This window comes from Misgurnus anguillicaudatus, chromosome 13, assembly GCF_027580225.2.
Source record: "Misgurnus anguillicaudatus chromosome 13, ASM2758022v2, whole genome shotgun sequence".
NCBI classification, from domain to species: Eukaryota; Metazoa; Chordata; class Actinopteri; order Cypriniformes; family Cobitidae; genus Misgurnus; species Misgurnus anguillicaudatus.
This window is the reverse complement of record NC_073349.2, coordinates 25,664,809-25,692,691: the sequence shown is the minus strand read 5'-3', so window position 1 is coordinate 25,692,691 and position 27,883 is coordinate 25,664,809. Positions and strand designations below refer to the sequence as shown.

General features: G+C 36.9%; 1 protein-coding gene across 4 annotated transcripts in view; it reads left to right on the top strand.

Moving 5' to 3' along the window:
* cpne9 (copine family member IX) overlaps positions 1 to 22,631 on the top strand; it is a 57,656-nt gene extending 35,025 nt beyond the window's left edge. For all 4 annotated transcript variants that reach the window (XM_055188371.2, XM_055188369.2, XM_055188373.2 and 1 more), the window contains 14 exons: positions 2,320 to 2,383; positions 5,532 to 5,635; positions 7,024 to 7,128; positions 8,206 to 8,247; positions 8,398 to 8,473; positions 8,974 to 9,027; positions 9,130 to 9,191; positions 12,185 to 12,231; positions 12,383 to 12,564; positions 12,821 to 12,948; positions 15,660 to 15,762; positions 15,836 to 15,893; positions 15,979 to 16,052; positions 17,202 to 22,631. In XM_055188371.2, coding sequence (XP_055044346.2) covers positions 2,320 to 2,383; positions 5,532 to 5,635; positions 7,024 to 7,128; positions 8,206 to 8,247; positions 8,398 to 8,473; positions 8,974 to 9,027; positions 9,130 to 9,191; positions 12,185 to 12,231; positions 12,383 to 12,564; positions 12,821 to 12,948; positions 15,660 to 15,762; positions 15,836 to 15,893; positions 15,979 to 16,052; positions 17,202 to 17,384 — 1,282 coding nt within the window. In that variant the 3' untranslated portion in view covers positions 17,385 to 22,631. The remainder of the gene's footprint in view (positions 1 to 2,319; positions 2,384 to 5,531; positions 5,636 to 7,023; positions 7,129 to 8,205; positions 8,248 to 8,397; positions 8,474 to 8,973; positions 9,028 to 9,129; positions 9,192 to 12,184; positions 12,232 to 12,382; positions 12,565 to 12,820; positions 12,949 to 15,659; positions 15,763 to 15,835; positions 15,894 to 15,978; positions 16,053 to 17,201) is intronic.
* Positions 22,632 to 27,883: the final 5,252 nt, after the last annotated feature.

The following is a 27,883-nucleotide window of genomic DNA, read 5'->3' as shown; positions in this document are numbered from 1 at the left end:
ATCCAACGTATTTACAGTACATTTAGGGGTGTGGTCCTGAATGGGAAAGAAAGATGATTTAAGCAATTTTGAGTGTTGGTGCCAGACGGGCCAGTCTGAGTATTTCATCTGCTCAGTTACTGCGATTTTCACGCACAACCATTTCTAGGGTTTACAAAGAATGGTGTTAAAAGGGAAAAACATACAGTATGCATTAGTCCTGTTGGCGAAAATGCCTTGTTGATGCTACAGGTAAGAGAAGAATGGGCCGACTGATTCAAGCTGATATAAGAGCAACTTTGACTGAAATAACCACTCGTTACAACCGAGGTATGCAGCAAAGCATTTGTGAAGCCACAACACGCACAACCTTGAGGCGGATGGGCTACAATAGCAGAAGACCCCACCGGGTACCACTCATCTCCACTACAAATAGGAAAAAGAGGCTTCAATTTGCACAAGCTCACCAAAATTGGACAGTTGAAGACTGGAAAAATGTTGCCTGGTCTGATAAGTCTCGATTTCTGTTGAGACATTTGGTGTAAAAAGAATGAGAACATGGATCCATCATGCCTTGTTATCACTGTGCAGGCTGCTGGTGGTGGTGTAATGGTGTGGGGAATGTTTTCTTGGCACACTTTAGGCTCCTTAGTGCCAATTGGGCATCGTTTAAATGCCACGGCCTACCTGAGCATTGTTTCTGACCATGTCCATCCCTTTATTACCACCATGTACCCACCCTCTGATGGCTACTTCCAGCAGGATAATGCACCATGTCACAAAGCTTGAATCATTTCAAATTGGTTTCTTGAACATGACAATGAGTTCACTGTACTAAAATGGCCCCCACAGTCACCAGATCCCATCCCAATAGTGCATCTTTGGGATGTGGTGGAACGGGAGCTTCGTGCCCTGGATGTGCATCCCACAAATCTCCATCAACTGCAAGATGCTATCTTATCAATATGGGCCAACATTCCTGAAATAATAAACCTCAAGACGTATGTGGTCAACAAATATGTCTTCCGGAAGATAAGTCCGGGAAGAATGGCACGTATGGTCACCCTATACTATGGTGCTTAGACAAAAATATCACACAAAAAAAATGAACCTAGTTTTATCCTAATGTTAAAATTAACAGATGCTAACATTGTTTTCTATGATGTGCAACACAACTAACTCTGTTAACATCTAAAAAAAATGTTGGTTAGTGTTTCATGACCTTTATTTTTAAAAGTGTAGCCCGTATTTGTCTGGACTGGACATAACACGACCAAACCTTTTCCCACAGCCGAAGAGTCATTTTCCGCTTTTGCGTCACCTCTGGCCTTCTCCATAGCAGATGTGCTTCACTGAATCTTACCTGCATGTCTGAATCTGACTCTTGTCTCAGGAGAGGAGATGAGAGGTGTGGTGGACAGACTGCCTGTCTTACGAAGATCCGGTCTAAATTCCTATTTGGCATCATTGAGCGTTAACTGAATTTCTGCAGGTGATCAGAATGTGCATACTTGTGTGTGGTTGTGCGTGCTGAAGGGTCAAAGGCAGTTTTAAAGTATCAGGAAAACCAGCCACCGTACTGTCACGGTGATCTTTGTTCCCATGGAAATCTGATTTCAGCGAATTGCAATGAAAGATGGCATTAGGCCATTAAGAACATGGTTCAAACATAATGAAAAAGAGTCTGTGGCCATGGAGACGAATGCGATCTTTAAAGCTCGAATCAATCATTTCATTTTTATTTCTGAGTTTTATAAGAAATGTCTTGAGCTGCCTAGGCTACAATTTAATGCTGTTGGATATTTTTTGCTAAACATCGAGGTAGAGTCAGCATGAAATGAAAATTGATCTTGTGTACTTTCTCACTTATTGCACCTGATCCATCAGTGCATGCTTAAGTGTCACACACAAACACGTTCTGTATGTACGAATCCCATTGCTAATGTATTTCTATCACATAATTTAAATTTCTCTCCCATGGCCTCTAATGCTTTTTTCTGACTAACCCTCATCACCTTTCCCCTCATTTTCCATACTTTTCCTCATTTTCGGTGAATCATGTTCTTTTTAGCGGTTTGATGTGGGCTATTCACCGACTCAAGTGGTCCGCCATTACCGCCAGTGCAATCGAATTGTTCTGCAGAAAGCTCTTAACAGGCGAAAGAGGCAGAGCCGCCCCACGAATAACACACAAAAAATGGAGTCGTCTCATTTGTTCTGATTTCGAGTGGACTTGCAGTGTGCTTATAACTCCAGTTTAGGGTTGACTGAACTCTTATCTTTAAAACGTTACTTCACATTTTATCAAAAGTTTTAAAGCATTTATCTCTCTTTCTCCAGGGGCATTCCAGGGAAGAAATGCGGGAACATTATCTTCACAGCTGAGGAACTCAGCAATTGCCGGGTCAGTATAAGAATATGCTAACACACACACACAAAAAGGGAGAGAGGCCAGTACCTTTAATCATGCTGAATGTTTAAGGCACAGTATTTAAATATCAGAGGTGAAGTATATACTTCTGTACTTTGTGTTCCATTTTTGCTAAGATTAAGTACAAAGAAACTGAAAACGAAAATAACTCTCTAGTTCTACCATGCATTTCTCTGTACTTCCCAAATTGAATACTCAAAATGTAAAGAGACCAAAAATCATTTGCTTTAAGAAAGTACATTTTTAACCATCCTATTGGCCCACTTATAGAACCGCTGAGATTTGTTTTGCATTTGTAACGCTGTTTTAATGCAATTAAGCAGAATAACTGAATAATTTTCATTAACATAACGCAAATAAATATCCTCATTACTGTAATGATATCACATAATGATATTTATAGACATTGTATCATTACTGTCTTTCATTTGTGACCCAGTCTGTGAAAACCTTGCTAAAGTCATTTTTGTGATTTATTGTTTTCTACTTAAAATCATCATACATAATGTAAAAAACATTCTGGGAAAAATAACATGGATCATCTTTAACATTGACTGAGTGAGATGATGTCAAAGATTGAAGTTAATAGTTAGGAAGCCCACCTTTGGTTTTTTTTGTGCTAAATAATAAAATGTAGCATGAATAAAATAATTAAAAATTAAATAATTTCAGTATTTTAAATCATTATTTTCAGTATTGTAAAATGAAAATTTGAGTCATTTATTTATGCTGCTAGGAAAACACTACTGTTTTTTTATATTTTACTATAATACAGTATATTGTAAATTTTACTGCAGTAAACCATACAGTTTTTCACTGTAAATTCTAGGGTTATTACTAGGGATGCACCGATATGATTTTTTTGGGCCGATTCCGATTTAAACAGACAACTTCTGGCCGATACCGATATCAAACACTTGTATACAATACTATACAGTTGGTCTATTAGCTAGTTTATTTCTGCATCAAATTATTTTTACTGAACATGGATTGGATCTACAGTAATTAACATCCAACTGACCAACATAATAAGAGAGGCACAAATTAAAACAAATATAATAAGACAGCATGACAACCTTCAAAGGTGGTTTTTGCTATTCAGCATTTATTTTAACAACATTAACTCATTTTTTTTACATATAATGGATTTCTTTATGCAGTTAATTAATAAACAATCGGTATCGGCCTGTCTCGTGCTATTGCCGATATGCAGATGGTTTCAAATTCATCAAAAATCGGCCGATAAATATCGGTGGCCGATACATCGGTGCATCACTAGTTATTACACGTTTTGTGAAATACGGTTTTATTCTGTAGCATTTATACAGTATTTTACTGTTAAATTTACAGACATTTTTTACAGTGTATGTTCTTACCTCAACTTTTAACCAAATTAATACATTCCTGTCTTTTTTCAATGCGTGCACTTAATCCCCGCACAGCGCGTCGTGAATGTGTTAGCATTCAGCCCAGCCCCATTCATTCCTTAGGATCCAAACAGGGATGAATTTAAAAGACACCAAATATTTCCATGTTTTTCCTATTTAAAGACTGTTACATAAGTAGTTACACGAGAAAAGTATGGTGGCACATAATAAAACATGGTGATTTTTTTTCAAAAAAAATGATAACTATATTGTATGGTGGAAGAGCACTTCGTTTGCAGCACTTCGACCTCGGCACACAGTAACATCATCACTCCTCACTATTCCCCCTCTTGCGCAAACTTTCGTCAATATTACTGCGCCCAAGGTTAAGTGCTGCAAACGAATTGCTCTTTCGGCAAAAAATATAGTTCTCATTTTTTATCCGCTTAAAATATCGCTACTTTTATTTTGTGCACCACCATACTTACTCGTGCAACCACTCATGAAACAGTCCCTAAATAGGGAAAACATGGAAGTGCTTGGTGGCTTCCAACTTCATCCCTATTTGGATCCTAAGGAATGAATGAGGCTAGGCTAAATGCTAACACATTCACGACGCGCTGTACAAAGACTAAGTTCACGTATTGAAAAAAGATAAGTATGTATTAATTTGTCTAAGTTGAGGTAAGAACATAGTAAAATATTGAAAAACTGTGGTGTTTTCCTTAAATTTTACTGTATCAGTGTAATACACTATCAAAACTGGGGTGGTACCCTTTCAAAAAGTAAAAAACCTTTGTACCTAAAGAGTGCATATTAGTACCTCAAAGGTACATACAACGGTACCGCTACTTTTGACAGTGTATTACATTGATACAGTAAAATTACAGCAGTAAAAGCATTACAGTAATGAGAATCATGAGGATAATGGGTTAAACAAAAATGCTGAGCAAAAATTTACTTTTCCCTTTTGATTTAAAAGTAAAATGTGAGATTTACTTACACGGCTATATGACTATTTTGCCACTTTATCATTATGACCTGTCCATTTGAATACTTATGTTAATCTCTTTCAGCCATTCCACTCACAATTTCACTGTTATAGCACCTGGAGCCATTTCCATAAAACCACAAATATAATTTGAAATGGCACAGATTATGTATATATATTCAGTCTCGTCCCTAGGTGTCCTTGTAATAGCACATAACTACTGGAAGTGTTTGGCTGTAAGCCATGTATAAGCACTGACAGTTCACCTCAAATACAGCTTCATCCTGCCCATAAGGGACGTTTTTAAAGACCTTTCTGTCCCGTGTCACCCAGGCCAGGGTGTTTTCCAGTCATCCTCCTCTGTCAAGTTCCAATTAAATCTGTTGCACGTGCGACTTCCCTTCCTATTCCCAGGAGAACTGTTATAGTGAGGAGAACATCACAGATAGATAGCTAACACTGGAGACCTCCACTCATTAATATGTATAATGCAATCGCTGTATCCTCTAACACGAGTGTGTCCTCTCTGAGGAATTGATTTCTTGTCCTAGTATTTTGCCTTTGTTGGTCCCGTTCTTCCGCTTGGGAAAGATGTTAACTAAGGTCGGCGATTAAAATGCATTGTGGGAATTTAATTGTGCCGCTTTGGAATTGGAATCGAGACCCGGAGTCAAGGGTTCACTTAGTTTGTTTGTTTGTTTGCTAGTGAACTTTATTTGCCTGACTTTATGTTACGAAGTAATCTGTATGTTTTTTATAACAGGATATTGCGACCATGCAACTCTGTGCTAACAAGCTGGATAAGAAGGATTTCTTCGGGAAGTCCGACCCTTTCTTGGTGTTTTACCGAAGTAATGAAGATGGCACGTGAGTAATGAGGAATATTTCTGTATCTTAAAAGGGCATTCCACTTTTTTTTTTTAAATATGCTCATTTTCCAGCTCTCCTAGAGTTAAACATTTGATTTTTACAGTTTTGGAATCCATTTAGCTGATCTCTGGGTCTGGCGCTACAGCTTTTAGCATAGTTTAGCATAATCCATTGAATCTGATTAGACCATTAGCACCGTGCTAAAAAAATAATCAAAGAGTTTTGATATTTTTCCTATTTAAAACTTCACTCTTCTGTAGTTATATCATGTATGTAAGACAGACAGAATGTAAGACCGACAGAAAATGAAATGTTGCGATTTTCTAGGCAGATATGGCTAGGAACTATACTCTCATTCTGGCGTAATAATCAAGGACTTTGCTGCTGTAACATGGCTGCAGCAGGCGTAGTGATATTACACACTGCCTGAAAATAGTTCCCTTCTATTGAGTTACTAAGGGGACTATTTTCGGCTGCTGTGTAATATCATTGCGCCTCCTGCAGCCATGTTACGACAGCAAAGTCTTTGATTATTAGGCTACGCCAGAATGAGAGTATAGTTCCTAGCCATATCTGCCTAGAAAATCAGATTACACTTCTAATAGATTTTACACAAAGATGGTTTCTGTCATTTTATTTCTTATCACAAAGCTGCATGTGTTCGTTTTTTGAATAAGTTTGGTTTTAGTTAGTTATAAGATGCTATTAAAAAAGGGATGTGATGACATGATTTGTGTGTTTGTGATTGAGTCTGCTGGAATACGGGCGGGACCTTGATACCGCGGCCTCACTTCTTGATCATTACTGCGCAGACTCTGGCTCCAAATGATGTCATCGCCGCAAAATGTCAGCGGCTATTTTTGGGTCATTTTGATTTTTCTACAGTGGAAGTCTATGGGGATACATCATGCAATTTTTTACAGTCTATGTTTAACACTAATGTAGGTTTATGCATAACCATATCCTATAGTTTCATTTAAGCCAGGAGGTTTTTTCTCCTAGGGTTTTTTTCAACACCTGGGGAGTCAGCTGACATTGGCTTAACTTAGCAACATCTTCTATGCGTTACATTATTACTACGCTCGCTAGTATAGTTTAATCTTAGCCGCTGTGTTTTGCTGCTTATGTTGTCCATCGATTTTTCTGTTTTCTCCTGCATCTATTAATGAAAAGATGCTTTGAAACAATTAAACAATTGTGAAAAGCGCTATATAAATAAAATTTAATTGAATTAATTGGTACAGCATTTAAGCTATCAACAGGTTTGATTCCTAATATGCAGTATACATTAAATGCATTGTAAGGTTCACTTGATGCCACACCTCACAGATTTTACATCAGCTGTCTTAATAATCCTTAACGAAAAGATGTCTATTTTTTTGTAGATTCACTATCTGTCACAAAACCGAGGTGGTAAAAAATACTCTGAATCCTGTATGGCAGTCCTTCACCATCCCAGTGCGAGCTCTCTGTAACGGAGACTATGACAGGTGAGGATGTCCAACATTTAGAAGTGAAAAATTGTTTGGCTCCTTAGGTCAACATAAATACATTTTTGTGCATGTTATCCCCCCAAAATGCTTGTCTTTGTAACCTTTTATCAAATGTAATATCCTGCGCTGCATCTTGAAATTTTTTATTTTGTGCCTGAAAAAAAAATATAGATTTTTCGATTAATTGTTTTTTTATGTAGTCGATTCAAAATCAATTCTCAAAGGGCACAAATAGATTTTTTTTCTCCATTATTTCTGCAAACATTGAACATAAGATTAATGTTAATCTAATTACTAGTCTTCTGCACTAGATGTCACCCTCTTTTTATGCCTTGCTCGATGTTACCAAGGAGCGAGAGGCGAGCCTGTCATTCATTAATTAAGTCTATACTCTAATATAATATAATATTCTATATTCACTGAGTTGAATCGAGAATTGAGTATAAAAATCGACCTGAGAATCGGAATCGAAAATCGAATCGATCTGGAACATCTGAATTGATACCCAGCCCTAGTGGATGACATCATAATTTTTTTTAAAAACCCTAAAAATTCTTTCTAACCGTAACCCTTTAAAATACAGGTCACTTTTATAATTCAGTTGATTCCTGATGTATAAATAAGTGTATGGTATATGTGAACAATGTTGTCTGACAGTATTAACACATAAACACATATTACTACTCATGCTTTACTTATACTTATACTACTTATGTTTTTGGGAGCCAGCATCTTTGTATTTATATCAGCAAAAATGCCACTTTTTGCTCAAAGTCTTTTTGACAGGGAGTTGTTTTTGTTACACCTGGAAAGATTTTCCTCAGGCTTGAGTTTTGAGATGTTTAGACGAGACATGAGGCCGTGAGGTGTGGAGTCGAGCAGCTGTGTCTCTGTGGCAGTCTGAATAATCCCAGCAGTCTCCGGCCGGCGCTGGTATTATTTTGGACTTGCTCCGTAGACTCTGCAGGCTTCCCTCATCATACTCTGACCTTTTGAGAAAACTCTTCTCCGCCTTGCACTTAATTTTCGATATTGACTTGGCTCTGAGATTTGATTTGTTTGTAATCTCTCCAGAACAGTGAAGGTTGATGTTTACGACTGGGATAGAGATGGAAGGTACGCATTCATTTATAGCTTGTTTTCCCCTTGTGGGTAATAAATACTATGTTTGTGAATACATAAATTTTGCCTTGTAAAAAGAATAATTCACTGCTAAATAATGTATCCACACCATTGCAATATATTTATATATATTTACATTTTCAGTCATGACTTCATTGGAGAGTTTACCACCAGCTATAGGGAACTGTCTCGTGGACAAAGCCAATTTAATGTATATGAGGTAAAAACCTTTTTTTTTATAAAACCTTTTGTGACCCTGTCTGTGAAATTCAGGCCAGGATATTTGTAGCATTAAAGATTGATATCAACCATTAATTTCACATTACTTTGCCTTATATCAAGGTTATATTTTCACAGACTCTTTACATTATATATGATGGTGTTACGTAGAAAACAGTCAATGACAAAAAATCGCTCCGTTTTCACAGACAGGGTCAAAATGGCATTACTTGATGATTTTAATTGTTAGATACAGTCGAGAAAGTCACAACCTCTGTGAAAGGGGAGGAAAAGCAATTTGATCGATGTTGGTGGAGTTTATGTTAAAAATAGCTTTTGGGCCTCTTGTGTATAAAGGAAAGGAATGAGAAATCAAACTTTGTGGAAAGCAGCACACTTGTCCATGAACCATATAAAGGAAAATGATGTGTCTGTGCATTTCAGTATTATGTAGTATTCATACTTTCATCCATCCTGATGGGTGTCTTTTGTCTCTTTCAGGTCTTGAATCCAAAGAAGAAAGGCAGGAAAAAGAAATATGTCAATTCTGGCACAGTATGTGTGATTGAATTACCTGTCATGTGCTTTCGTCCTTTGATTTATTTTTGTAATGACTTCCATTATTTCTTCTCTCTCTCTCTCTCTCTCTCTCTCTAGGTAACACTTCTGTCCTTCAAAGTTGAATCCGAGTACACATTTGTGGACTTCATCCGGGGCGGGTGAGTGCCACTAAAAAGTCCCAGGAGAAATTAGGCAGCAAAAACGAAGAAAATTTGCTTTGACAGGCTTACATGACAGGCTGAATTAAACATGAACTTATTTTGGATTTTACTTTACCAGCATTTGTGTTGAATACAGATGTTTAAGTGTCACAAAAGTGATACACTAACTTGATAAAAAGGGTGTTCATATAAAATATAAAGAAACTTTTTTTTAGTAACCAGTCATACATCTGAAGTCAGGCATTGTTTTTGTTACTGTATGCTACTCATTAAATGACAGCCAGACCCTTGACAATGTTTATTGCACTGTTTATACATACATATAGGGATGGTTTCCTGAACAAGGTTTCAGGTTTTTTTTATTTAACCAGATTAAAATCTCTTTTACAAGAGTGACCTGGCCAAGAGGCAGAAACAAATAGTATACAAATATACAACAAAACATAAAAACACACTCAAAAATCACAACCGCAATTTACCAAAGGATAAAATATGTAGTTTGTTAAAAGTTGCTAAAACTCATTTAATGACGGTAAAATTATAAGCTTTAGGATATCCTGTAGGTGATTATATATAAAACCTTATGATAAAATGCTTGTTTGAGTTGTCCTAACTGAATTCAGCTTGCACTGACATATCTTAAAATATCCCAGTGCTACTGTTTTGCCTCAAGATGCATACCGGTAATGTTTTTCTTTTAAGGTATGTTTGTAAAAACCACTCTTTTCCTTCCATTGACAAGTTATCTCGTAAGTTAAGAGATAAAATTGCATGAAAAAACGTGTTCCTGGTGAATTTATATGGTAATCTGTAATAGTGTGATTATCCACTAGATGGTGCACTTACCCAATTTATAAAAAAACTGAAGCAAATTTATTTATTAATTTTACACTCCGTGTATGTTTTGATAATCATTCTGAATCTGATCTCTTACAAAATTCCTTCACAAAAATACAATTATTTCAGCTTTTTGCTATTTTTTTTAAATACCCTAAATTAAGAATTATAAGCAGAGAAAAAAATATAGATAAGATGAAACATCCCCCCCCCCCATTTTTTATTGTTTGTTTGAAAGCAGAGGGTCTGTTCTTTCATTTGATATATTTGTATGTTTATTTTCCTGAATATCACAAAAAATGCTGGGGACAAGTTATCTCGTCAATTAAGAGATAAAAATTGCAAGAAAAAACGTGGTCCTGGTGAATTTATATGGTAATCTGTAATAGCGTGATTATCCACTAGATGGTGCACTTACCCAATTTATAAAAAACTGAAACAAAAAATTATTTATTAATTTTAAACTCTGTGTATGTTTTGATAATCGTTCTGAATCTGATCTCTTACAAAATTCCTTCACAAAAATGCAATTATTTCAGCTTTTTGCTATTTTTTTATTTATTTTTAAAAATACCCTAAATTAAGAATTATAAGCAGAGAAAAAAATATAGATAAGATAAAACATTTCCCCCACGTTTTTTTATTGTTTGTTTGAAAGCAGAGGGTCTGTTCTTTCATTTGATATATTTGTATGTTTATTTTCCTGAATTTTCCTGAATATCACAAAAAATGCTGGGGGGTACCGAGCCCGTAAGGTGACATTGCAATAAAAAAAATGTGCGCACGTAAAACTATCGCCTGCGCACGTGAAACTTTCGCATGCCCATGTGAAACTTTCGTCTGCGCACATGAAACTTTCGCCTGCGCACGTGAACCTCTCGCTTTCAGGTGCCCATGCGATAGTTTCACGTGCGCACGCAATAGTATCACGCCATAGTTTCACGTGCGCTAGTGAAACTTTCGCCTGCGCACGTGAACCTTTCGCTTTCAGGTGCACATGCGATAGTTTCACGTGCACGCGCAATAGTTTTTATGTGCGCACGCGATAGCTTCACGTGCGCACACGAAACTAAACTTTATTAATTTTTTTCCATGTCCCCTTAGGGGCTCCTTGGGAGGCAACTATTTTAATTAAAAAAAAGGCTTGCGGGGAATGAGTTTTTTAATATAACTACTCCTGGATTCATCTAAACCCTGTCTGGGAAACCACCCCAAAATAAAACTATTTATTTATTAAGCATAAAACATTTCCAAGGCCATATTTTTTCGATTGGAGTTTGTCTCTAAATTTACATTAGTACATTGAAAATGTAAGATTGAAAACCTAATCAGATTGTGAATTATTATAGTAATGATAATATTTTGCACTAAAGAAAGCTTCTCTACACTTTAGTGCTCATCACTGGGACATTAATCCAATTTAGCAAGTCTTTGACCCTGATCATGTTAAGTACTTCATACAAAAGGTCAGACTTCTTTGCTTCTATTGAAACTCACAAGGTGATCTTTGGAGGAGGATTCTCGAATCATGATGGTATTACATGGATCATCAGGTTTTGCACAAATTGGGGAATCCAGGCTAGCTCAATTGCATGCTGTCATTAAAGCACAAGGACGAATATACCAACTGCTTAGACTACTGAATTGATAAAAAAATGTTTTGCATTATATTTAAACTGTTATGCTGTTCATGTAATTTGCAATGAAAAATTAACTTTGAAAATGTATTGATTTAAAAAAACAAAAAATAAAATGCATTTTTACCAGCAGTCTCAAGCTACGTACACACCAAACGCGGGGCATCGCGTTACTCGCACTAGATTACTTGCAGGATTTAACATTGTGTCATGCGAATTTTTCACTGGAGTTGAATATGTTCAACTTGGGTAAAGACGCATTTGAGGCGAATAGCACATTTTCACGGCAAACGCGCCACCCATATCGCGTCATTCGCATCGCCGCACGCAAGGACGCGTCTGATCGCGTCTTTGCATTGACTTTGATTGTAATCTACTCGCGCAAATCGTTGAACTCGCGTCTGGTGTGAACCCACAGTCAGACATCTGATCTCCACTTAATATACTAAAATTGCCTGTCACATGAAGTAATCATATACCTTTTTGACTGTATCTCTTTTCATTTCTTGAAAACAGGACACAGCTCAACTACACTCTAGCAATAGACTTCACCGCATCTAATGGTAAGATCATCTTTGTAATCTAAAACACTATCCAATGAAATATCTTTAAAAACGAACTCTTAATATTAAGCAAATTTGTATGTTTAAGGACCTTTGTTACAGGCAAACACTAATATTAGTTTGCGTATTTGTTGATTGATACCAAACGCAGGAAACCCCTCACAGCCGACATCGCTGCACTACATGAACCCGTACCAGCTGAACATGTACGCCATGGCCCTCAAAGCCGTAGGGGAAATCGTCCAAGATTACGACAGTGACAAACTCTTCCCGGCTTATGGCTTTGGAGCGAAACTTCCACCGGATGGAAAGATCTCTCACGTCTTTCCCTTGGTGAGAAATGACAACACGCGATTCCCTGCACGTGAGGGATGTTGATGCTTAAATCTTAATTTGCAGACACATGCTATATATTATTAATGCAATACAATAGTGTCATCAATTTTTAACGCTGCATATAAACAAGCATGAAATAACGCAAAATGCCTCAAGGTCAGTTTAAATAAGTAAAAATCGCTATGAATTATTCTTTGTGTGCCATGTTCTGGAAGATTTATTAATGTGCGTGTACCGTATTCTCACTCCGCAGAACTCCGACTGCGAGAACGCAAACTGCGTCGGCATCGAAGGTGTTCTGGAGGCATATTACGACTGTCTGAGGAAAGTGCAGCTCTACGGACCAACCAACTTTGCCCCCGTCATCAACCAGGTGGCACAGTAAGCCAAACATTTTTTAACGCAATTGACACAGTGTCATGATGCGGTCTATAACACGACCTCTGCGTCTCTCTCCCTGCCCTCGTCTACTGTGCGAGCCGAACTCTTTCTTGTTACTATCCACTTGTTATTCACTCTAACGCCTGTCCTCTCTTCTCGCACAAATGCACTTACGCTTGCACATTCTCAGCAGACTTCTCCAGAACGCTGTGTTTATCTAATACTTCACTGTCTACCTGCTGCTCGGCTCCAGTCGCGATCTGATGTTTAGCAGGCAAGACGTTTTGAAAGGGATATGTTATCCAACACCGGATTTTTCATGGCATAAAATTAATAGGGAAAGCTTTATCCTCACTCCCCAATGGGTCATTTAGAAGTCATCACAGTTTTGAGCACATTAACATGACCGGACACGTTTACGGTGCTGTATTTATCAATACCAATTCGATATTTTGCGGCTTGACACTCCTTGATAGATGACAGTGTGAACTGTGCCGATGTAGCGGTCGGCCAATCATACAGTAATAAAATCATTTGCATATAGACTTAAGGGTACAGTTGCTCAAAAATCTTCAAAGCAATCTCTTCTGCACTGTTTGTGCTATGAACACCATAAAAGAGCTTGCATTATGTGGTTTATTGAGCAGGGGTTTGCTATTACTTTTTATAGGCGATTAGATCTATGATTTTATCTTGGCAGACAATAAACTTCATGAATAAATCCAACTGAATTGAACGAGGGACCAAAGTCATATCCATGGATATAATAGAATACAATAACATTGAGGCCTGGGTCAGTAAGAAACCATCTGCTCAAAACACCCTTAGCAACCACACAGCAATGCCCTTGCAACAACCCACAGCATCATTGAGGAGACTAATATGCACATTTTTCTTAGTCTTGTTTACCCCAATTAGAGATCCTAAATAATTTACCCCAAATTAAAGATCCTGAATCATTTACAATAATCAAAGATTTTGAATCATTTTCCCCAATTAAATATTCTGGTTCAATTTACGCCAATTAAAGTTTCTGAATCATTTACCCTAATTAACCATTTTGAATCATTTGCCCCAATTAAAAACTCTGATTCATTCACCCTAATTAAAGATTCTGAATCATTTACCCCAATTAAACATTCTGATTAATTTTCCCCAGTGTAGATTCTGAATCATTTACCTAAATTAAAAATTCTGAATCATTTGCCCAAATTAAAAATTCTGAATCATTTGATCCAGTATAAATATCCTGAATTATTTATTCCAATGAAAGATTCTGAATCATTTACCCCCAATAAAGATCCTAAATCGTTTTCCCCAATTAAAGATTCTGAATCATTTACCCCCAATAAAGGTCCTACATTGTTTTCCCCAAATAAAGATTTTGAATCATTTACCAAAATTAAAAATTCTGAATCATTTGCCCCAGTTAAATATCCAGAATCATTTATCCCAATTAAAGATTCTGAATCATTTACCCCCAATAAAGATCCTAAATTGTTTAACCCAATTAAAGATTTTGAATCATATACCAAAATTAAAAATCCTGAATCATTTGCCCCAATAAAGATTCTGAATCATTTACCCCCAATAAAGATCCTAAATCATTTTCCCCAGTTAAAGATTTTGAATCATTTACTAAAATTAAAGATTCTGAGTCATTTGCCCCAATAACTATTCTGAATAATTTACCCCAATCAAACATTTTGAATCATTTGCCCCAATTAAAGACTCTGATTCATTCACCCCAATTAAAGAATCTGAATCTTTTTTTCCAATTACATATCCTGAATCATTTGCTCCAATTAAATATCCTGAATAATTTATCCCAATTAAATATTCTGATTCATTTACCCCCAAAAAAGAACCCGAATCATTTACCCTTATTAAAGATTCTTATTTATTTACCCAAATTTAAAATTCTGCTCCAATTAAAGATTTTAAATCATTTATCCCAATTAAAGATTCTGAATCATTTACCCCCAATTAAAGATTTTAAATCATTTACCAAAATTAAAAATTCTGAATCATTTGCTCCAATTAAAGATTTTTAATCATTTATTCCAATTAAAGATTCTGAATCATTTACCCCCAATTAAAGATTTTGAATCATTTACCAAAATTAAAAATTCTGAATCATTTGCTCCAATTAAAGATTTTGAATCATTTATTCCAATTAAAGATTCTGAATCATTTACCCCCAATTAAAGATTTTGAATCATTTACCAAAATTTAAAATTTTGAATCATTTGCCCCAATTAAATCTCCTGAATCATCTTCCAAGAAAAATATGATTTAGGCTTTATTACTTTATGCACGTTAATATTGTAGTTAATGAAATAAATGAAAATGACTCATCTCATTCCAAACCTGCATAATTTTTTTCTCTTTGATGCAACACAAATGGACAAGTTTAGTAGCATGTTGCTATATAGCAAAAAATGAAAATAAATTAGTATCCTGGAGCTTTAAAGCTCCATAAAAGTTGTCCATATGACTCATGCACTATATTATTATATAAGTCTTCTAAAGTCATCAACTGATGTATTATTCAGATATATTATTCAACGTCTTTACTCACTGGAAATCTCTCTTATAATCTGAATCTAATTTGTGTGATTTAAATATGCACATATTCAAATTTGGCAAGTCACGATCTGTAACTAAGGGAACTGTTCCTTTAAATCTAAGAGTGTTCTGTAAATGTCCAGGTGCGCTGGGGAGGTGACAGACGGCTCTCAATACTTTGTGTTGCTGATCATCACAGACGGAGTCATTTCAGACATGGAGCAAACCCGAGAAGCTGTAGTCACCGTGAGTCTTAAAATAGTGTTTTTATTCATACCTCCTTAATTCCACACTTAACACGAAAATTCTCTATTTACAGGCGGCGTCTTTGCCCATGTCCATCATAATTGTGGGAGTTGGTCCGGCTGAATTTGACGGTGAGCTAATGGACTTCATGGAGATTTTGGCCCTGCAGATAGTCTTAGGTTATTAGGTTATTTAACAATCTTTTTTATGTAACAGCTATGGAAGAGTTGGATGGAGATGAGGTCAGGGTGTCCTCCAGGGGACGTTTTGCTGAGAGAGACATTGTCCAGGTACAATCTTCATAATTGCTGTAATTATGATCTTTTTTCAAGTTTCAAAGAGGTTCAGGCATACACAAAGGGTCTACTTACTGCAGGGTATAGCTGATGCCTAGTACTGCGTTCACACCAGCCGCGGTATCAAGCGCGAGTGATTTCAATGTTAAGTCAATGTGAAGACGCGTTGACACGCGAGATAAAAATGTTGAACTTTGGCGGAAAAATGTGCCACGTTAACCAATCAGGAGCTTGCTCTAGTAGTAAAGTGATTACAGGAAGTGAGCGGAGTCGCAAAAGCTCCTCCCATGACGGGAGTGACCAAACACAAGTGACCAAACACATCAACGTTTTTTCTATTTAAGACGAGTAGTTATACGAGCAAGTTTGGTGGTACAAAATAAAACGTAGCGCTTTTCTAAGCGGACTCAAAAGAGGAACCACGTCCCACGGCGCAACAGCACCCTTGGGAGCACCTCGACTCGCCTGAAAAGTCTGCTCCCCTTCTCACTCTCATAATGGGAGAGGGAGGGTGTTACTGCGCCGAGTCGAAGTACTCCCAAAAGTGCTATTACGCCATAAAATATAGTTTCTCTTTTAAATCCGCTTAGAAAAGCGCTACGTTTTATTTTGTACCACCAAACTTGCTCGTATAACTACTCGTCTTAAATAGAAAAAACGTTGATGTGTTTGGTCACTTCTAACTGTATCTCTAAATGGTACCATTGAATGAATGGGGCTAAGCTAAATGCTATCGAAGCGTCGCAGCGCGCTCCAGCGCTTACGTGCACGCACACAGATGATAGAGGGATGTATCAACAATTCTTAGTTAAGGTAATAACATATTTTAATATTGAAAATGAGTAGACTATTCCTTTAATAAATTCATATTTAATCTAGACCAGTGGTCTCCAACATGGTGCCCGCGGACAGAGTAAAATAAAATAAAATCAACAAGTAAAACAAAAAAGTTTTGAGTAGACTATCAAAAAGTAGCCCTCCAGATTGTTTAAGCCATTGTGGTAGCCCTTGCTCACAAAAAGGTTGGAGACCCCTGATCTAGACCATCGTGACCAATGAAAGGCTAAGCATTATCTCTATGTTGTCCCTCGCTGGACATGATAAAATATATTTCTGATGCGCACTATGCTCTACTTCCTTCAGTTTGTGCCGTTTCGGGACTACATCGACCGATCGGGGAACCAGGTGCTCAGTATGGCGAGACTGGCCAAAGATGTACTGGCCGAGATACCCGACCAGCTGCTGTCGTTCATGAAGAGCAGCAGCATCGAACCCAGACCGGCCCTCAATCCCTCTCCCACGCCACAGATAAATGTCCACCTCTGATCCTAGATCAGTCCTTTCTTCGCTCTCTTAAGCATAGCTACATATCTGTCACAGGGAATGCACATTTCAACTTTACGCATCAGTTAGCAGTAGCACATTACGTAGTTACACAGTAATCAACTGAAATCAGGAATGTGTTATTATAATGTGTGGTGTTTTGCTTCATCATCACTAACAGTTAGCGCTCGCGTAGAATGGAAAGTTGTGCATGGAGGGTTCCTCTCAGGGAAATATTTCAACCCAAAATCAATTCAAATAAGTAAGCAGCTGTCCCAAAACATCTATTATTTTACAGTAATGAGAAGGAAAATAACAACTTAATTGTCATTAAAGTAATGCAAACCAATAAAAAATAGGCTTATTTTTATATCATAAGATGTAAATCTCTTTGATTTTGGGTTGAAATGTGACAATTTTCCCATGAGATTCGCCCAGGCCTAAAGAAACAGACTGTAAAAGCGCGAGAGTGCAGGCTGTGCCGTACGCAGTAATACCCAAACGCACCACATGCAAGCACATCGATATAACTCTCATTGTGCCTGACGTCTTTACATTCCATGTAGTTTCGTAGGCCCGGATAATTTTCTCATTCTCACTGGCCGAATCCGAGGCACGAGCGCATACTTCCGAGTATGTAAATATTTTTCAATTTGTGCTCGGTATTGAAAGGAGGTAATAAGTAGCTACGTCTGCCAGGAAAACAGATGCCTGCGCGGGAACACCAACGCATCCGGAGCCTTCCGCACGCCAAATGTGGATACGGCTAATTACCTGCTGAAACCAAGGTGCCAATCAGTGCGATTCAACCAGACAGAGGAAGATTGAGAGAAGAAATATCTCCAGCTTAATCAGCAGAGGTTAATGGGCACAGGAAGTAGGTAGATGAATATCATGACAAAGACAAATCAGGTGATCATCTGAACGAAACTGCAAGGAGAGATAGAGGAGGATTATACAGGTGAGTCTCACCGTGAAATGCCCTGGTCATATTTCACCCCAAAATTAAAATGAGTCAAAAAGTAATTGTATTGTGTGTGTGTGTGTGTACACTTGAATATGTGGTTTACGAGGATGTGTAGAGAAAAGTGGGGCACAAACTAACGCAGGGTTAATCGTAACATGGCTAATTTACATATTTATACAGGGCCGAGCAATCTGTGCTTTTGGGTTTTTTCTTTCAGAAGATGATCTCCTGTGAATTTGTGAAAAGTTTTTGATTTTTGAGTGTTTTGGAGGCATGAAGGTAAATTTCTTCATCTTATGTTTTTTCTTTTTTTTTAATTGGGTGTGTAAGTCACCAAATCAACCTTATATTATTTAAATCGCTGTCTTGTTACCTAAAACATAACACCGTTTTGAAACATGTCAGCAATTCCTAGTTACTGAAAGCTGGGATTGAAAAAAGTTTTACATAGCGGGGTTAGTTGTAACCGTGTTACAATTAAGCCTCTAGTATATAATGATAATGAAAACAATGTAAATACTATGAATCAAAATGATAACTTTTAATACAATATCAGGGGAAATAACTCACAATTATGATTTTTTTGTCCTAACTGTCAGCGCCGCCGCTCCCACTACGCGCATCACGCGCTGTGCGTAGGGCACCAAGTGCTGAGGGGGCACCAAAAATAGCCTAATGAAAAAAAATTATAATGCTGATATTATTTCATTAGCCTATAAAAATATTATTAGGCTTTTTTAGCCATGTATATGTAACAAAAAAGGGGGAACGAGATAATTGAATTGCTCTAGTCTAGAAAGTTTACCCCCTCGCCTTGGATGGTCCGTGCCGGTTGACAGTAGGCAACTTTTATGGAAATGGCCCCTAAAAGACAGCAGGATTCAGGATCTGTGAAAAGAAAGAAGAAGAAACTGTGAGATGATGCCTGTGCATTACTTGTTATAATTTATTACTTTGGTGCAAGCTAAATTGATATTTTACTGTTAAACATTACATATGCATTTGCATTTTACAAAAATCTGACACCAGCTAGCTGTTACTTTTTTACTAACTTTCCTGCTCAGATATTGAGCAGTAGTTTATTTTGAGGTGACGGTGGGCATCATAAAGGAATTCATGCTTAGGGCACCAAAATGGCTAGCAGCGGCACTGCTAACTGTGCAGCCCTTTCAAAAACTCTATTTATATGCATTGATGCATAATACAAGGATGGTGAGATGAAGGATCATGGATGGATAAATGTGTGGATATCTATCTATTATAGGCAGATATATAAATAATATCCACCTTTAGAATATAGCAGAGGTGCCCAAAGTTGGCCCGCAATGACCTTTAATTTGGCCCGCATGCCACGTGAAATAAGTAAAAAGGATAAACGTCATTGACGCAGATGTTCATATTTCTAATTAAACATTTTCTAAAATGTAACTTTTTGTTTTATTTGTATATTACAAAAATGTAAATTGAAATTAAATTCAAGAAATTAAAGTAATAATTTTTTTAAATATACAAGCATACTTGAAGGTGTATAGCATGCATCACGAAACTCAATGAACTCGGGTACTTTAGGCTAATAATGGAGAGTTCGAGGCAGTGGCACACAGACAAAATAAATAAAAAAATGATTGGCAAAATTATTTCTTTTTTTACAACAATTACCTTTGAAAATAAAACTGCATTAGTAATGTATATACAGAGTAATGTTTGCTTATTTATTTTTTAAATATTAGAAAATTATAAATGGAGGAGAATCAGGGAAACTTTAAATTTAATATAACACAGCAACATTTATTTTCGGCCCACGGCCCTCAGTCAGGTTTGATTTTTGGCCCTTGATAGGAAAAGGTTTGGGCACCCCAAAATAAAATATTCTAGCAGGTGTGACAACAAACCCTCCTATGGGGTAAGTTGTAACGTTTGCACTTCTGTCAGTTTCAGTGTAATTATACAATAACGGTAGGTCCCACAAACAAACTTTAAAGGCGGGGTGCATGATCTCTGAAAGCCAATGTTGACATTTGAAATCACCTAAACAAACACGCCCCTACCCAATACAATCTGGTCCTTCTTTTGATAGACCCGCCCCACACATACGGAACGATGTCGGTTAGACATGCCCCCGCTGATTGTCTACAAGTGTGTTTTGGTACTTGTCCCGACTCCCTTTTCCAAAATGTTTTTCAAAAATCATGCACCCTGCCTTTAAGTGTTCATTTGTAGCAGAGATGTGGGTGTTGATTGTGTGAAAAAATTATTAATCTAACTAAAATATATATATTTTTTAATTATAGAGCCAAAAATCATTACTTTCGGCCCCCCGAAAGAAAATTTATGACAAAAACAGTTTTAAAATGTAATATTTTAATTAAACAAAACATATAAAATTATACCTAGTAGTGCTGTTGGTTAGTTGGCTTATTATTTTTTAGGTTTAATTACACAGAATTCATGATAAATTAATGTATTTTATAAAATGTCATAAAACTGGGGCCCCCCGGCCCCCAGTTTGAAAACCACTGCTGTATATTATGACATGTTTAGCAACATGAATATAAACTTAATGGTTTAAAACGCACACTAAATGGTCATTTTTTACGTTTTCTATGGATTCCCTGTGTCATTTCACTTCATTTATTATGACTCAACTTGTATACTTAAATGTTCTGATTTCTTTGTATTTATATACACCATAGACTTAGATATTCATATATTTCATCTCTGGGAAAAATTTGGGATTAAATGGGTTAAGTTTAGGGGTTGGGTAAATGGTGATATATACAGTTAGTACAGTACACAAACCATTACATCTATGGGGAGTCCCCATAAACCACATATACAAGTACTGTATGTTTGCTTGCATTTTTGCTTGGATCATGAAATTTTAATGCAACCCAACTCTTATTATAATATCTCGCCATATTAATATTCAGCAAAATAAGCAATAATTATATTCAATACAAATTTTTTTACAATTTACGCTTACAATTGCACTTTACAGATTAATACAGTTAAGAGATTTTTATATATTGACTGACAATTGGGTTGAAAAATATGCAGCATATTTTTGCTTTCATAACTGTGACCCAGCCTGTGAAAACCCAGCTAAAGTCATTTATTGTGATTTGCATAAAATCTTCCTTAATAATGTAAAGAACATTCTGTGAAAATATACCCTTGATATCCTTAATATTGACTGAGTAAGGTCATGTCAAAGATTGAAATTAATGTGAGTGAAATCAAACTTTGATCCTCCCAATATCATAATTTCTGGATTTCACAGACAGGGTCACCAATTTTTGTTGATTTTGAGGTGAAATATTTCATGGTGAGATTCACCCATATGCACACTGCCATGCTGAAATTTCCGACTGCGGTTCCAAAGATGATTGTAGACTCAATGAATGTTTGCAGAGACTGGAACATTACATTGGAAACTATTTTTCATTCAGCAATTTTGCTGTATATAACATAAAGCGCAATAACGTTTTACATAATAATTTGTGGATGTATTACTGTACGTTTACAGTCCTTGTGATCAAAATGTTGCCCAGACTTTTATGTTGAATGCCGTTTTGATATCCATATAGTGATATCCATATTTATGTATATATACACACACAGTATAAATATACTATTTAAAGTGTTTTAACTGTTGCTGTTGACTCTAGATTTGTTTGTTTCATAGTAAAGACAGCTGCTTGTGCCAAAGTGCTATAATGTCCAACATTCACTGCCAAGGCTGTGTATCAATACATGTGAGCCTTTTATATCCTCTTGTCGTGTTTTTAATAAAGCATGAATGTCTTGTGACTTGACTTTTGAAGGGTGTAGCATGCTTAACCAAAGGATAGACATAAAGGTTATAAAGCCTGTTTAATATGATGTATCTCTATGTATAGCATCTATTTTATGCATTTGATTACCACAAAATACTTTTGACTTATCGAAAGGTTTAATGGAATGGAGCAAAGATGGATCACTTACACGCAGCATGAACATTATTTTTAAATGATATGCTTTATTAATCATGCAGAATGCCTTGCACCACAGACCTCCATTGAAAGTGCTTTTTGTTAAGTTTTGCTAGTTTATACCAATTGAGTACAAGTTAACATCATTTTCAGTATACCACAGATGCTTATTTTGAATGTGTACCATTCCTTCAAATGGACCAATAATTTTGTTTGTGTACTTGAATGGTTGCAAAATGTGTGTCTGATGTTGTTCAGACCAAACCTGAGATGATAGAAACAAACAGCTAATAAACTCTTTGTTCACTTTGAGTCCACGTTTGAAACTTTACTGAAGCTCTTGACTGGCATCTGGTGGTGAGCAGGTTTTATACCGAACCCTTTTATTTGGAGATTTATGTGTTGAAGAAAGATGTTTCAAAAGTTTAAATGTTACCATCTTTGAAAGTTGGACAGGCTTGCATACTGATGCATATAACACTGACAAAGACCTGTACATAAGATAATTTTTGGAGATGTATTGTGTTGGGGATTTGGGTAACTGTGCATGTCACTATCAATGTGATGCATTACTCAGCTTTTCTTTCTTTAAGGAGTCTCCAGTGTTGATCTGTGTTAAGTGTTGATTATGTGTGACACTCGAGGGTCTCTTGAAATCCGCTGGAGATCTCTGGAACCTTCTGTCCTCAGTGTCAGCTTGTTTCTTTTGAAAACCTACGAGAAGAGGAAATTTAAAGTGATAGCTCACATAAATGTCCAAAATGTCTTTTCAGTCATTACTCACTCGCTTAAAGTTGTATGAGTTTCTCTAAAGTGCTAAGCAGTTGTCTTCACACCGACCAGCACTATTGATTCGTATGCACCAACTTTGTGAATTATGCCATCATACTGTATGATTGATAGATCGTCTGCTTTATTGAAATCATAACTGTTGATCTTTGTTTCAGCATTTGGTGAACAGTTTTCCTGTTGTGTGTGTGTGTGTGTGTGTGTGTGTACCTGGTAATTATCACGTTGTGGGGACCAATTGTCCCCACAAAGATAGGAATACCAGTATTTTTGTGACATTGTGGGGACATTTTGATGTCCCCATGAGGAAACAAGCCTATAAATCAAACAAAATGATGTTTCTTGAAAATGTGAAGTAGGAGAAGGGTTTCTGTGATGGTTGGGGTTAGGGAATGGGGTAGGTAAGGGGAATAGAATATACAGTTTGTGTGGTATAAAATGCATTACGTCTATGGAATGTCCCCACAAAACATGGAAACCAGAATGTGTGTGTGTGTGTAATGTATTGTGGGTGCTATTCTGACTGTATTCTCATAAGACGAAATGTCCTCCAGCAATTCTCCCACATGGATCTCAAAAAGTAAACATCTCCAGGAGGTTTAGATTACCCTCACTTTTTTACACACACATCTGCACCTCTACAATAGAGAGAGAGAGAGAGATTGTGAGTTACAGTATTTGATAAGGGAATATTTTACTGTCCTCTAGTGGTAAAAAACATTTTAATGTGTGGTAGTAAAAATGTTGCAACCGTGTTTTTTGTAAAACCACGATTTTACTACAAAACAATAGCTTGGGTTACTGTATTAAAACTAGGCTAATGTTGGGTAACTGTGGTTTAACTATGCTTTTTGGTTATATAAGCATTAAAGGGACACTCCCCTTTTTTTTTGAAAATATGCTCTCCTAAAGTTAAAAATTTGATCTTCACCGTTTTAGAATCCATTCAGCCGATCTCCGGGTCTGGCGGTACCATTTTTAGCATAGCTTAGCACAATCCATTGAATCTGATTAGACCATTAGTATTGCGCTAAAAAATAACCAGAGTTTCAATATTTTTCCTATTTAAAACTTGACTCTTCTGTAGTTATATCGTGTACTAAGGCCGACGAAAAATTAAAAGTTGTGATTTTCTAGGCAGATTTTCCAGGCTAGGAACTATACTTTCATTTTAAAGTAATAATCAAGGACTTTGCCTCTGTAACATGGCTGCAGGAGGCGCAATGATATTATGCAGTGCCTGCCCTGAAAATAGTCCCCTGCTATTAAAAGTAACCAAGGGGACTATTTTTTGGGAAGTGCGTAATATCATCACTATTTAACGTCAGTCTTAGCAATGTAACTACAGAAGAGTCAAGTTTTAAATAGGAAAAATATCGAAACTCTTTGGTTATTTTTAAGCGCAATGCTAATGGTCTAATCAGATTCAATGAAGACCCTGAGATCGGCTGAATTGATTCCAAAATGGTAAAAATCAACAGTTTAACTCTAGGGGAGCTGGAAAATGAGCATATTTTGGGTAATTTTCATAAACGCACCATTGCTATTGTTTATACGTGGGTTTAGGGGTTTCAAAAATCGTAATTCAACGTATTACTTTTTGGTGTGTAACTTTGGCCCACACCGTCAACCACCTCGCAATGCCTCAGCAACCCCATAGCAATATTGTTGTGGTGGTTTTTTGCATGGCCAAACAGAAAATTAAAAAAAATCTATTAACGTACTAGGTATTGAACAATTCATCAGTAAATAAAGAGAACTGCCTGTGTATGCATTCTTTACAGCAATCTGCAATCTTTACAGCACGAGTTGATATCTCAACGCCTTTGATTGTATTTCCTCCAGATAAGATATTTAAGTCTCAAGCAAGATTTGTTAGGTAACGATTATAACAGAAGTAGTTTTGGTAAATGAAGACAAGATTGATCGCCCGCTGCAGAGGACATTTAAGGAGAGCCTTCGGCTGGAGAGACTCTAGTGTTTCTCATTAGAGCTGAAGCCTTCACTAGGCTGTCGAGGAACAGCTTACGCAACTCTAAAACCACGGGAGAGTCCTCAGGGACTTGCATCCACATCCACACACTGCAATAAAAAGATAATTAAAAACTATGTGTTACAAGAGTGTGGTCTGGAAATCACTTACACAACTCTGATGAAGACTTCATGTTGTTTTTCTTGGGTGGAGTGCATTTTTTCTGATTTAATTTGTAAAAAAAAATCAATATAAAGAACAGAAGACATTTATTTGATTCCACTGCGTTTTCAGAACAAAGGTACAAAAGCTGTCACTGGAAGATACTTTTTTAATAAAGTACAGAATAGATAATAAGTACAAATATGTACCTGTGAGGTACTAATACTGTATGTAATCTTTAGGCACTTTTTGAAGGGTATTGTGCCAGCTTTTGGACCTTTTTCGTTCAGTGTGGGAATGCTGGGTACCAAAATGTTTCATACCAAAATGGAGCAAGTTGGGAGAGGGATGTAAAAAAGCTTTGTGACGTCAGTAAAAAAAAAGGAAGGTACCGTTGACTGTGTGGTTACCAGTATTTATCAAAATATCTTATTTTGTGTTCAACGGAATAAAGAAACTCATACAGGTTTAAAACAACATGAGAGAGGGGAAAATGATGACATCGTTAAATTTTTTAGGTGAACTATCCCTTTAACATATAGATTTACAATGCAGACTGAAAGAGGATATATCATGAAAAACTTTTCCATGTTAAAGCGCTATAATTGGGTCCCCAGTTATTGTATCAACCTAGAAAATGTGAAAAAGATCAACCCGGTAACTTAGTTTTGGTAAACCATTCTCTGCAAGCATGTGAAAAAATTGATAATTGAAATCTGGCTCCCCTTATGATGTCAGAAGGGGACAATACCACCCTTTAATCTGCACTATCCATTTGCCATTTAGTGCAGAGATCAGCTCATTTGCATTTAAAAGGACACACCCAAAAATGGCAAATTTTTGCTCACACCTACAAAGTGGCAATTTAACATGCTATAATAAATGATCTATATGATATTTTGAGCTAAAACTTAACATACTTACTCTGGGGACACCAACTATTTATTTGACATTTTAAAAAAGTCTTGTGAAATGTCCCCTTTAAAGGTGCAGTGTGTCATTTTTAAAAGGATCTCTTGACAGAAGTGCAAAATATCAGGGGTGTATAAAGACCTTTTTATAATGAATCGTTATGTTTTTATAACCTTAGAATGAGATGTTTTTATCTAAATACTTCGAGGGTCCCCTTACATGGAAGTCGCCATTTTGTGCCGCCATTTTTCTACAGATGCCCGTAACGGACAAACTTTTTTACTAAGTTGTCTCAGTCTATGACATTTTTTTTTTTTTGGTGGTGGCTATCATAGCTTCTCTATGCGTTTCAAAAGCGAGGGAAGAGCAGTGGACTGAGCCATTGGTTGCAATTCGCAACCTCACCACTAGATGCCGTTAAAATTTACACACTGCAGCTTTAAATTTAAGGTTTAGAGATGAAAGTGGATGATGTTTATCACAAACCACTAGAAGTGCCACATTACAGGGTTGTTTGTTTGTATACTGGCCTGAGACACATAAGGTACATAGGGGCTGTGCTCGTGTCCCAGGGTTTGAGGGCACCAGATCTATCCCATAAATCTGAAGTCTTGTTAAGCGACCCCTTGTAACGCAGGAGGCGCCTGTGCTTCTGAGGATCATTGTCTGCATGGGCCTAAAAGAGGAAGAAAACACAGAAGAAATACTGTGCTTTTTGCCAATCCTGATCAAACTAGTGGCTTTCCTTTCCTAACCTGTTTCCCATTACCAGTAACAAAACCCACTGGCTTTGAGAGAGACACTGCTTGTATTATCATTATAAGCAATAAAATGAAAAAAAAAAAACAAAAAAAAAAAACAGAAACAGTCATAGCAGTGAAGTCACACCAAATACAAAGATTTAGTTTGTTAAGTCGTAGTTCTTGAATGTTTGTGCATTTTTATTGGGTTTGGTAACATCAAACATGCCACTGTTTCATGTGAGCTGACGGCTGCTTATTTGTTTTCTCTGGAAAAGTAACAGCAAAACACCGTCATTCACAGCCGTGACGCTTCGACCGCTTTTACGAGAGAGCGGAAAAAATAATGCGAACTTGTTGAAAATGGAACAGTTTGGAAAGGCTTTGGGGAAAAAACTCAAACAAAAACGTTTTGTCAAAATGTGGTAGTAGGTCAGACGCAAACGTAGCTCAAGGAAACTGGACAAATATCAACAGAGGCTCGGAGGGAGACGTGTGTAAGTTAGCTTCTGGTGAAGTGTGTTCCCTGTTAGTGATGTTAGCGATGGATTGCATGCATGTTTCCACTTACCTCATCTCCAACTGCTTTTATGCATCAGTTTGTTTGAAGTTGTTGTTTAACGTCAGCACAGACACACATCAACTATGTCTACGTAAAGTTGTATAAACAGTGTTATTCTCCACCTTAATTTCTCTCAACAACATATTTTTTGTCATCGTTTTGGCACCAATAAACGTGCGGTTTCGTCGGATGTGCGCGAGTTACCGTGGTTACAGGTTCTGTCTAGAGGGGATACAGTTACAGTCAAATCTCGCGAGATGTTAGGTTTAGGGGTAGGACTATTATAAAAACAGTGATTCTGTCTAGATAGGATACAGTCAGCTACAGCCTAAATTCCGGGAAATGTTGGGTTAAGGCTTAGGTGTCGGGGTAGGATTAAGATGAAAACAGGGCTCATCCGGCGAGATTTCACAAGATTTGGGCTGTA